The sequence below is a fragment of the Drosophila serrata genome, unplaced genomic scaffold (assembly GCF_035046125.1).
Source record: "Drosophila serrata isolate PLE 108 unplaced genomic scaffold, ASM3504612v1 contig_228, whole genome shotgun sequence".
NCBI classification, from domain to species: Eukaryota; Metazoa; Arthropoda; class Insecta; order Diptera; family Drosophilidae; genus Drosophila; species Drosophila serrata.
The window spans coordinates 1254646-1267630 of record NW_028257126.1 but is presented as its reverse complement, the minus strand read 5'-3'; the positions used below and the strand labels follow the sequence as shown (position 1 = coordinate 1267630).

Below are 12985 nucleotides of genomic sequence, written 5' to 3'. Positions count from 1 at the left end.
TACAACTTCATATTTGTCTTGAGTTTTTTGTTTTAAGATCGCCTTATATTGTGAGATTTTGAGTTTTTGGCAGCGCTGGACCTTGCCATATGTACATATAAGAACGAGCAATAAATGTATTCGAAAATACAAAACATTAAACTTTAAATTGTTAAGCTACATTTTGTTTTTTCATCTAAATAAATTACTATATCTCTCCTGTTAGATAGGTAAGTACACTTATGGATCTTTAAGTTGCTAAGCTTCCCGAAAATAGGGGATTTTTTAAGTTGATTTTTATGATTATGATTAATATTAAATTCAAACATATGTATGTTAAAAAGAACATAATAAAATATATTAATAATTATATTATTATGGTAATCGCAGTGAGAGCCAACGTCGGACTTATTAAATTTTCACGAACTATAAAATCAAAAAGCCACTTTGATGGCATCCGCTGGCATCTAGTCGCCGTAAAAACTTTGTTAAATTGAAATTAAATAGTCAAACTGCTTTCGGGCTACTGTGCGGCATCCGCGGTAGCAATCGAAAATCATAGATAAGAGCATTCGCTTCGTATCAGGTTTATTAAAGCGAAATAATTGCCGCGGCGCATGCGGCGCTTAATTTGCGAACCAAACTCGATCGGCGAACCAATTCCAGCGGCGCCTGCGCACATTACAGATGAAAAGAGATAGAATGAGAAATACACAGAGAGAAATAAATAAATTATACTGTTTAAATATTAAACTTTGTAGCTTATAATACTACTATTATACATATATACTATATACTATACTATTTCGAAACAGTAAATAAACATTGCAAAATGTGTGTATACAAAAAATAAGTAAATGAAACAGTTTCCAATTGTAGTATTATTATTTATGTACATATATAGTCAAGTATTTAGTTTGTCGTTGGTTGATCTTAATTCAAATATATATATTGACTTTCCTTGAGGTGTATTGGTTTGATCTTTGATCGTTGTTTCTCCCGGTGTGCTCGAGAGAAGGTGAGACGGGGGCGACCAAGAGTGGGCATGGCACGCTTTTGTGGTTCGGCGGCCACCCCCTACGGACTGGATGCGGTGCTCTCCACTGAGTCGCCGCTGCTGTGACAGAAGTGTTTTTTGGCATGTCAAATGGCCGTTGGTTGCCTCGCCCTTCCCCAGTCCGGCCTCATCCTCCTCCTCAGCCCACGTTGCATTTAATAACATTATGAAAACGCGTGTTTTACAGCTCATCATGAGGCGCGGTCGCAATGGCAAAGGAAGGTGGAATGGGTTGAGTTGCATTGCTTGCATATCTTAGTGTAATCACGTATTTACATACCCTAAATGAGAGTAGCTTCACTAGCTAAGGTTTATAATTTTAAATTATATATATGTACATTCATAGTATTTCTTGATAATTGTTAATTTATTTTCACTTGTTTAAAGTGGTAACTATTATAATATTCCCTATTTATCTAGACTATATATGTAAACGGTTCATTATATTTAGTAGCAGGGAATACTTTTCATAGATTGAGATATCTCTGGTAAGTTCTAATCACTGACGGGTTAGGGTATCCTTTCTAGGGTATGCGAATGTTCGGTTTATTAAACTGAGACCGAGAAGCCTTCGGTCCTGACTTAGCTTGTCGGTTGCTGCCTGGCTGCCAGCCTGCCTGTTGCGAGTCAGGGCCGTGAGTCCTCTCCTGGCACGGCTGGAGGTCACCTCGTCGTCAGCGACCGCCCCCCCATTGCGCCTCACCATGCGCTCCGAGCCGAACCACGCGCATCGCTTTTGGACTTTTGCGCAGGCGCAAAGCGCAGCGCAGCCAACAAAAGCCAGAAGCAGAGCGGTGGATGTGGCAGGCGTCGCACTCGGGACTCAGAGCTATAATTTTCCAATATGCAGATGTGTTGGTGCCACAAAATGGCGCCGCAGTCCGCTCATTAGAGCGGGAGAATGGAGTGGAGTGGTTTGGCCTGAATTGGATTGGTTTGGTTTGCCGAGCCATTGACAATTATGCAATTTTGCAGCACGACTAAGCAAATTATTTTCACTAAATTAAATTTTAACTCGTGCTGGGCGCACTTCTCGAAACCGGACCGCATTTACCACCGGATCCGCCCAAAAAGCACCACACAGCATCCGGTGACTCCAAGTGCGCCTGTGGATTGACATGTGGCAGGGCGATGAAAAGCTCTGGAGATGAACTGCGTCCTTGGGAGATGGAGAGGCGCAGCTGCCATCAAGAGGGGTTCCATGTGGAGAGCGAGTGGAAAGGAACAAAAGTTGGCAGCACAAAGGAGTCGATTTTCTTCGAAACTAATTGATTGACTCGAAAGTCATTGCAGCGACAGCATTGCTTCATCATGCTTTGTCTTCATCTCGTTCTGCCCCACGTTCTGCATTCAGCTTAATTATTTGCTCATTGGATTCCAATAATTGAAATCATTCCATTGAAATTATTTAATACAGACGGAAATTGAGTCAAGAAGGACATTTGTAGTATATACAAGTATTTAGTACCATACAATATTCTGTATTATTTCGTAGGTGGTGATATAAATATTACTTCACTATTACTATTACTATTTATATTCTCAATTTACTAATTGGAAAGTCTTTAATTATTGGAACTGGAAGTATTAACATAAGAAATATTTACAATAGAAACGCATTTTATTATGGAAATACACTATAGGTATAAATATAGATATATACTTATATAGGAGATAGATTAGTTAACACTTTTCTTAATTCCTAGAATTCAGATGCTCACTCTCTGAAAGCAATATACACGTTAGAAGGAAATTTTAATGTAAAATCAAGCTTACTTAATTAAGATCAATTTTTCGTCTGAAAATAAAGTGAATACTGGTTGTAAAATAAAATAGAAATTAAAAATTAAATTAAAAAGGAAGCTGATTTCGATTAGATGGAGTTTTTATATATTTAGAATTTGCAATATACATAATTTACATATTACTATTACTAATGGTATTTTCATAATATTTTATTGTTTATTTTCCGTTTCATGTGGGTGCAACAAAAAAAAGAACAATAAAAAAGTGTAATTTATATACCTTAAAAGGTAAAAATTAAATATGATAGTTGGGCAGGGTTGTTGATGCTTATCAAGACATTCTAGATTCAGTACTTTACTGTCTGACTTCTGACTAAAATTGTAACTATTCCAAGTCACTTCTTGTCCTTGTGTGGTTTGGCCTAAATACCAAAAATCTTCTTCTAAACATTACTAAATAATTTTTTAAAAATGTAATTTCAACAAATTTGCTTTAAACCAAAGCTGTACCTACTCGTTATTATCGTATTTTAATCAAAATTAGGAACTGACAAACAAAACTTCTATCTGCCCATAATAAAGCTCATTTTGGGGATTGAGGGAAATTTATGAACTCTCTCTGCCCGCTGGTGTTTATAATAGAACCAAATCCATAAGATAAATGATTATTGAAATGCGCAACGCAAATGAATCGAGCGGCCAAAGGCAATAACAAAATTTGTAGGCAACAAATTCCGCGCATTGTTTCCAACAAATTCGTTCAATTCTCCGGCTGTCTCTCCGCAGAGAAAAATCGAAAATCGATTTAGTTGCTAGGAAAATATGTACATATGTACATGGCGGACTATTCCTAGCGATTTCAAATTCAATTACATTTCATTTGGCCTCAACATATTTTCCACAGGTGTGAAGAGGTTTTCTTTCGGTAATGAAAAAGCCATAAATCATTGCACAAATGAAGTTGAAGTCGATGGTTTTTGGGGCCCTTCGTTTTTTCTCTTCCATTATTGTTGTAAAGTGTAACATTGATTAAGCATTATTAGCGTTTATTGTTGTTGCGGCTCACCCATTCCGGCTATATCTGGTCCATTGTACTTGGCTCTTCTTTCCGAACCTTCTCTCCCAGTTGTTTTTGTTATCTTCGCTCTCTGTGTTTTGTGCCCGCACAGTGGGACACTTTCCATCATCAACACTCTCCCGGGTGATGGAACGTTTCGGTTTCCAGCTCTGGCATCCGCCCCTCTCCCCCCTCCCAAAAGAGATGCTCCAAAGGGGCTGGAACGATGACCACTATGGGGGCGACCATGTTGATATATGTTCCGTCTGTCTCTGATGCCCCAAGTAAATCAAAATTGATTTGCCGAGTTCGCCTTGTCCGGGTAATGAAGTTTTTAATGAACTCGATGGGCAGTGGGGAAATGTGAGATAGTAATGGATAAATTATACTTAATTTGGAGAGATTCTTAAGCGTATGTTGTTCAACAACATTTTTATTTCGATTTTGATTACTTAAAAAAGTTCTTTAATACCTTTAAACTACCTAACCAAACCCAAAAACTAACTTATTGCCTTAATCCTAAGTTCTGAAGGTAAGTAAATTATATAATCACAATTTTTAATTGGTTTTCAAGTGATAACCTTTATAATAACCTCTTAATAACAGCATTATTTGTATAATGGGCAAACAACTATATAAGAAGTTAAGAAAGATTTGAAAGTATTTAAATTTTTTAGGAATTTCAAAATCGGATTTATTTTCTTTAATTAGGAACTATCAAGAAGTTTTATTTGGAGTCAAATCAAACTTCCTAAGAGTTACGAATTATAATGTAAAATAATTGAATTTAAATTAAATCAAATTTCATAGGTGCACCTAAGAACTTTCTTAAATTATAATTCCACAACTATTCCCCTATACAATGCCAAAATGTACATCATCGTAATAGATATAGCAGCCGAAACCCGACACAAAAACGAAACTGGCCAAAAACGACATAAACTGCAAAGTGACAGAGGGGCGGCAGCCATTATTCGGGCTCTTTGCCTTGGCCAATAAAATCAGCGGAAGGAAGGCCAACGGCAGCAGTGGGATTGGCCATGGCAGGCTTCCGTGCCAGGCTTGGGGCGCCTCCGAAAAGTCCAACACAAAGCATCAAATAAAGTTGGGGTCAAAATTGATTTTGCGGTAGCTCAGGCAATACATGTTGTGCAGCTCAAATGCTAAATACAAGTTGACCAATCCAGGATGGAGGGGGAACAAGGAATGAAATGATTACTACACAGAGAGAAAAAAAACAAGAATATGTAAGTGATGAACCTTCCGTTCCCACCACAGCCAATAATAAAGACAACATTTAAATTCAAAATCATAATTAAATGTGGTTAATAGAATATCAGTAGGGCTTTAATACATTCATAAAATATTAAAAAAAGCTTAAAGTCAAAAGACTTTTTTGGATAAAAATGTTTTGGGGGTTTTGTCTCTATATCATGTAATTTTAAATTCAATTGTATGGAATACGTACATACATATGTTTTAGGTTTTAATTATTGTTTTTTTATTGTCTTCAATGATTCGTTTTGGTTTTTTGTTGTCTAGCTTTCACTATTTTTTTGGAATACTTTATTAACCGAATAATAAGTATTAAGAAATAAGCTTTTATGTGTTCAGAAGTTAAACAACAAAAAAATAATTTAAAACTTTTTATTTCCAAAAAGCATTTACTTTTATCTTGTACCAAATTAATTGATTTATTGATAAAAATTGTAATAGGCGATGGCAAAGGTCTACTTTTAATTTAATATGGAAACCAAAAATAAGGTTGATCTTGCTTAAAGTTTTGTTTGTTTAAAATAGTTTTAAAACGTATTTTAAATGCCATTTCATTTCGCAAAGTCAAACTAACCCGATTTTTAACTTGAAAGAAACTTTAGAAAGTGAAAACTAAAGCACGCCTGTAGATCTGTGTAACTCTAAATATTTTCTTTAAATAATATATATAATATCTCGAATAAAGAGGTAATTTATACAATTATTTTAGATTTAAATACATATGTTTTTGAATTAGGAATTTTAAGCCAAAAATGTCGTGTTTATAAATTATGTATACATTTTATATTTTCAGGTTTTAGTTAGTTATAATTAATATAAATATTAATAATACAAAATCTTATAATCTCAAATCAATTTGTAATTCGTTTCTTTCCGTGTTGGCAATGCAATTTGGTTGCGGCCTTGTGTATGGCACAAAAGGTTTGACAAAGTGAGAAATATGCATGGCAAACAAGGAGCCCAAGAATTGCCCTTCCTCAGGACCGACTCCCCCGCGCCACGCCCCTGTCGTCCGTTCGAGTGCAACGAGAAAATATGATGACATATCGCGTCATAGTTCAAACGGCAGGGAATCCACTGATCAATTTTGTACACAGCACGGCGCCATCTTTTTGGCCCTTGCACGAGAGCAGGATTTGGTACTTCTTCTTCGAGGATTTAGTATGCATTAAAGGGGAGTAACGCGTGGGGAGGGGTAGCACTTTTGGCCTGGTCAGTGGCGCACTGTGTTTTGTTGTGTTTTCTCTTTTTATTTTTTTAGTTCGGTTGGTTTCGCTTCGTTTCGAGTGAGCCAAATCGCTGGCCATAATTTTTTATTATCCCCGAGTCCGGGGGAGAGAGGCAAGACGGCGACTCTTGGCTTCCGTTGGTGGAGTTGGGTCTCGGTCCGGAGTAGCCATAAAAATAATTAATTGGCTTTTATGTGGCAGGAGCCGTTGAAATTTTGCCTGTTTTCCGAGCTCACTCCGCAATCCTCGCAAGCTTTCCGTTTGCAATGCAATTTCTGCATCGCATTTGCCTGTTTAATTAGCCATATTAATTATCTTCATAATCAGCATCTGTTTTGTGGTTGCACTCACAAATAAAGCTCGTTTCCGCTTCTGGCGGCTCCATTTTGTTTTTATCGGTTGCTGTTTTGGCGATTTAATTAGTTTTTGCGGTCTCCCATTGGTCATAAGACCGCAAATGCAATTGCTCCGTTCGGTCGCATTTCCCTTGGGAATTTTCAAGTGGGTTGGCGGTTATGTTGGATTCAAGGTTTGATCTATGGGTTATGTAATGAGACTAGGAAATGGGGTGCTCGATGTGTACATTTATATACCACTCCAATTCTTTACATAACAAAGTAGCTTTGTTTGATTCCGAATTTCAGTTTAAGTCAGTGTCTTGATTTGAATACCCTCTACTCCTAGAGAAATGAAAATATTAAAGTATTTTCGCCGGAACCGTTAGAACTTTACCAGACGTTCAAGATATGGGAAGGAAGATATGGTAATTATGGAATATAGATTTAATACCAATTATAGATGTGGCCAAAAGTATGCAATGATATAGATATTCAGAAGGTCAGCCTTTCTGTATGAAACGTCCTCTGAGACTATTCCAGTTAGATTCACCGATATTGGTAAAATTCTATTATCTCTTTGTTGGGTTGACATCTTAAATAAATCTACAAACACAAATTTAAAAAAAGCATATTATATAAAAAATCAAGTTGTTTTAAAATGTCTCTACCTAGTCTAAAACCAGGGTTTCGAAGCTGATTAGTTTAAAATAATTTTGGCTTAGAACATGTATTTTTAACACTTATCTTATATTACCATTGGGATTTTTGTGGGGATGCTACGGATTATTAGCATCCTGGACTTCAGCTTTCTTACTTGGTTTGTAACTTCTGGACTTTATCATTATTGAAATGTTATTAAATATTTATTTAGATTTAACAGGAAACGTTAGATTGTTTCAATTCTTGGATGACGTACTCTGCCAAGCCGCTTCTGCGCATCAATATTAATAATATTCGATTCGATTTGCAAGAGCTGTCAGCACAGCACGAGGGATATAACATTGTAGTTTTAGGGCTAAACTTAAATATTTACGTAATTTTTAATGCAAGGTTAAATAGTTTCTGAAATCGATTGGAATACCTTTGTAGCTCTATGTCAAAGTGTGCAAATTTGATATGATAAAAGGCATATATAGAATTCCACCTACTCCCTGATTAACGCCTAATTTAATTTGTAGAACAATTGATTTAATTAAAATGGAAAATAAGAATTTGGAATTAAACTTTTAAGATATTATAACTTCAATTCAACATTATGGTTGGTTAAGTTTTATGTTGACAATTCTTAAATTAAGGTAATTATTATTTATTGTCATACAAATGACATCTTGTGAACCATAGTTAAAATTTAAATTAATGTACATTTTGAGAATTTGTCAATCCATAAAATGTGGATTAGAAAAGGTATCAGACAATCAAATAATGAAAATAGCATGCAACACATTAAATTAAAATGGTTGTCTAATAAGAAATAAATCAAACAAATTAAACACATAAATAAATATTTTCATATTCGTAATTTCATACGCTGCTTTCCGCTTACATTTTTTCTACAATTTCCCTGAAAGAAAATTTTCTATTATACATTTCGCAGTGGTTTTTCATTATAATTTTTTCCCCTTCCCTGTTTCATGCCACTTGTTTAATGTTTAATCATGCATTTCCCAGCCCTTTCCGTCGGCTGCCTTCACTCTGCCCCATCTCTCCTCCATCATAATGGTCTTCAGTCGTTTTCATTAATTTATGCGCGGAAAACTGCAACACAGTGTGATGCCTTTTCCCCGTCCGTTGTTGCTGGAAAATGTTATTCGTGGCATAAATTGCGAGGAAAATTTTACGAAACTAGAATGTTGTTGAAAAAACACGAGAAAGATGTGGGGAAATGCGTGCCAAGTGAATGGTGCATACTAAGCGAAGAAAATATATGATTATTAATTGTAATTACTCAGTAGCCGGCGAGAGATTTCATAAATAACCAAATAAATTTGTTTGATTGAAGGAGAAAGTCCCCAATTTTTTTATAATAAATACTACATAGGATGCAGAAAATGAATCTTAAGTGAAAGAAATTTAAGAGAATGTTTAATTGGTGCCTGTAAGTTACAGTAATAATTTTTACCATTTTAAAGCTAAACTCCGCAGGGTCCAAGGGCCATAAATTACAAGAAAAAAGGTCGGAAAAACCAAATATCACTAATGAGTTTTTGTAATTAAAAAATAAAGAAAATGAAGCGGGTTGCGTTAGGTACAAGTTTGCCAACAAATAATCCTTAAAATCGTGAAAATAAAAGCAATGAAAAAAGGCACAAACGCGTACGCCCCTAAAATAAATCATGTTTTCGCAGTGCTTTTTACGCGCCAAAAAGGGAAATACAATAATAATGACAAAAAAGCCAACCAGGCCACATATAATATAGTTGATCTTTATAGTTTGATTTGTGTGCCCAAGTTAATGAAGCGGAAATGCAAATAAAGAATATATAAAGCCATTTACAAATATCCACGGGCCTTGAGAGTTCGCCCAGGCCAATTGTTCACTTACCCGGCCTCTGATGGCGATTAACAAAAACGTCAGCGACGAATATCATGATTATGATGATGATGATGGTTGCATATAGTTCGTATGTACTATATAGTCCGATCTATTGTTATACTCGCCTGACATTTCCACAGGGGAAGCCGCCGATTCAAAGGCAAGTGAGTGAATGAGTGAGGCGAAGGCTTTCCGGAAGCTGCGCTTTTGTTTGTTGTGAGCCTCATATTTTACATGCTCATCGACCGCATCCTGGAAACAGGACCAGAAAAAGCCAACTGACATGTCCGCAAATTGGAGGATTTTGTTCTCAGAGAGGGGAAATACAACTGCGGTTGTGTACAGTTGACTGAATTCGCATGTATTCTAGTTTATACATAATTTTAAATAACAAGATCGAAATAGATGGATAAATATCCTGACCTTAATAAATTAAAAATAAAAAATATTTGGCAACCTTGTATGGAGTCACATGGAGATGAAATACCAAGTTCTTTCTTCCCAAGTACTAAATATATAATTAGATGACTTTGATAAGACTGCAGGGGGATCACAATAACGGACTAGTTTATTTGCTTTTGTACTTCAGGATCTCAATAACAAATAAGTAGTATCTAAGTAATAAGTGATGATACTACCTCTGGTTCCTTATTTATTTTTGTGGTCATCGTGGGTCCAGCTTAAATCAGTAATTTTGGTCTAGTTTGGTCTCAATGTACTGAGTTTTAATTCACATGCGTTTTGGCCAGGCTCTCCATGACCTTGCGGTTTTGGGCTTCACGCAGCTCCTTGGCAACATTGAAGGCCGTGATCACTTTACGGGGTCCTGTCTTCTTGCGGAATCTCTGCTTGCGCACCATGGCCGGCCGGCGCTGGTTAAGCCACCATTCAAAGTCCGCTGGAATGCGTCCGAAGTTGCTAACCATGGCGCGGTGCTCCAAGATTTCCTCGCGGCGTTCCAGCCACTTCCGGCCGTACTCCCAGCCGAGCAGCCAGCCCATCACGGTCCCACTCCCCTCTCCGCACAACTGTGGAATAGGATCCGGACGCTGAGCCGCCGGCAGGATAGCCCCGATGTTATCCCTTGCCGGGATCCGCTGCGAACGGCTCCAAACTTTAGGCCCCGATGTCATTGTTGTGGTTGGTGTCAACTGTCTTCTCCGTTTCTATTTGTAGTTGTGTTGACTGAGGTCTGTGTGGGATTCAAGTTTGTTGATAAATATGTCAAGGCCTACTTGAGATAACTTTTAACGAAGTTGTATAAAAAATCCGACTTTAGTCTGCATTAGTGAAACGCAAAAATTGTTTGTTAATATTACTATAATTGTCAATCAAATTCGTGAAGAAATTTCTGGAGTTGACCTGTTGAAGATATGTAGCTTTCCGATACTTTAGGGTTTATCTTGAGTATTTCCGATTGACCGTAGGTTCTAAATTGGAGCTGATCAGCTGATCAGTGCATTAATTTTAAAATTTTGTTACCCCGCCTTTCTTTTAATATCTTTTACCCTTTAGAATTGTAAAGAACCATTCATAAAATATTTAAATTGTTAATTTGGGCATAGTTGGTTTTCTATTACATAATATATTTTGTTATACTAAGTAGAAATAATGTGAGGCTGTATGTAGAATGAATGTATGTAATTAAACTAGTTTCTAATTTGGTATTCTGCAAGGAGTTTTTAGATTCAAGGCTATTTATTTTGCAGTTAAGTGCCGAAAACGAAATTATCATTTCCTACGAACGCCGGGTTTATTATACCCTTGCAGGGTATTATAATTTCAGTCAGAAGTTTGCAACGCAGTGAAGGAGGCACCTCCGACCATATAATGTATATATATATTCTTGATCAGGATCAACAGCCGATTCGATCTAGCCATGTCCATCTGTCCGTCTGTCCGTCTGTCCGTCTGTCCTTCTGTCCGTCTGTCCGTTTCTACGCAAACTGGTCTCTCAGTTTTGAAGCTATCTGAATTAAACTTTGTAGTTAGCCTTCTATATGCTCTCTTCTATATGTCAGAACGGGCCAGATAGGACGACTATATCATAATGCTGCCATAGAAATGATGGGAAATTAAAAAAAAAATAATAATAACATTTTCAGTTTTCAGCAGAATTTCATCAAATTTGAGATATAGCTATTTTATTATACTCTTCAATTTTGTGTAAAATTTTATAAAAATCGGACTACTATATCATATAGCTCCCATAGGAACGATCGAGAAATGAATACAATTAAATTTATAACCTTTTCAGTTCTCAACTGATTTTCGTCAAAGTTAAGGTATAGCCATTTTATATTAGTCTTAAACTTAGCGTCAAATTTCATGAAAATCAGACGACTATATCATATAGGTGATGTTGAGGAAAAATGCAAATCTGGGAATGTAAAACTGCAAATATAATATGTATAGGTGAATAAAATGAAAGCAGGTATTACTTCATTGTTTTTCACACAAATATATATAATTTATATTGTCTGTCTATATGGATTCCTAGTCAAAGAAGTTCTATCTGCAAGGGTATACAAACTTCGGCGTGCCGAAGTTAGCTTCCTTTCTTGTTTTTAGAATAAGTTAGGGAAAAAATTTTTTGATTTTTTTATTGTAATAATTTATACACCTTCTTTACCGTTTCATTAATCGATTTCCAATTTATTTGAATGGCTGCAGAAAGGGTAAAGAAGTTTTGGTGTGGCGAATGTTTTACAAAGAATCTGTAGATTATGAATATTACTTTACCCAATATAAGTACAATAACCAACTAAAAAATATTTCGATTAGGTTTAAAAATGTAAAATGTATTCAAATATATTGTTGTTATTCGAAATCAACAATCTTTAAAAGATTTTTTTCTCCATTGTAAAATTTTTTATAAAGTTGAAGCTTTTTGATTTAAGAAACATAATCATAACTATTAGCAATCATTCAGGCCTGATTCTTAATAAATCCGGATAAGGGGTAGCCCGTTGACGACGCGTCAAACTTGGTTTGCGGCTTTCCAGCCACTTGTCAAAATTGGGTGGAATGAATTTTGTGCTTTTCCGTTTCATTTGTCTTATGGCTTCCTCATGAGCCTGACGCTCCTCCAGCCACTGGCGACCGTAGTGCCAGGACAGGATCAGGCACATTTGGGGCTTTTCTTGCACGTAGGATGGCAGGAAAGTCTTGTGTCTGACATTTTTTTTGACTTGATTATTCTCCGCGAGGGTAGGTTCAGCGGGGCCCCAGTACACTTTCTTCTTTAAACTCATGCTTCTTTTTCCGGCTTTCCCTGTTTACTGGAAATATATAACTTTTTGTGTAAAGTTCCTGTTCAGTTTACGTCTCGTCAAATTGAATTGAATTGAAGGTTTTGTCGAGAATATTGAGATTTCGAGTTTCAAGATCGAAAACTGACAAAGTATGGGTTTCTATAGGTCACTCTTTCATTTGGATTGGTTTTAAAATATTACAATAATTATTAAAATAATAGTTTCGGAGGAAGAATTCACATCGAGTGACTGTAGAAAATTCAATAATGATTCCTAATAAAGATTTTTTATGATTGCCAACTGGTAATTGAGTACAAACCTAGCTAAGGCGTAGAAAATCCCAAACAAAGACCCGGGAAAACATTTTGCTAATGGACATAATAGCCCTATGCTAACTCAAATCGAAACAGACAACAAATCGCCCATCGACATCGGTCGCAGAGCGGGAGGAAAATGCAAACAGATGTAAATCTGAGCGTAAAACCCGAATAACCCAAAAAGTCGAGAAACTGGGAGAT

The 12985-nt window shown here is 36.2% G+C and overlaps 2 protein-coding genes across 2 annotated transcripts; both read right to left on the bottom strand.

Moving 5' to 3' along the window:
* Positions 1-9753: 9753 nt before the first annotated feature.
* LOC110187953 (uncharacterized) lies at positions 9754-10456 on the bottom strand. Its single transcript, XM_020957470.2, has one exon. It carries the CDS (start codon positions 10344-10346, stop codon positions 9939-9941), a length of 408 nt encoding a protein of 135 aa, XP_020813129.1. The 5' UTR covers positions 10347-10456; the 3' UTR covers positions 9754-9938.
* Positions 10457-11993: 1537 nt separating this feature from the next.
* LOC110188041 (uncharacterized) lies at positions 11994-12603 on the bottom strand. Its single transcript, XM_020957585.2, has one exon. The coding sequence runs from the start codon at positions 12465-12467 to the stop codon at positions 12138-12140; it is 330 nt and encodes a 109-aa protein (XP_020813244.2). The 5' UTR covers positions 12468-12603; the 3' UTR covers positions 11994-12137.
* Between the last annotated feature and the right edge of the window lie 382 nt (positions 12604-12985).

Bases quoted from the DNA above. Each gene is read 5' to 3' on its own strand.
- LOC110188041 (XM_020957585.2), bottom strand. From the start codon at position 12,467: ATGAGTTTAAAGAAGAAAGTGTACTGGGGCCCCGCTGAACCTACCCTC.
- LOC110187953 (XM_020957470.2), bottom strand. From the start codon at position 10,346: ATGACATCGGGGCCTAAAGTTTGGAGCCGTTCGCAGCGGATCCCGGCA.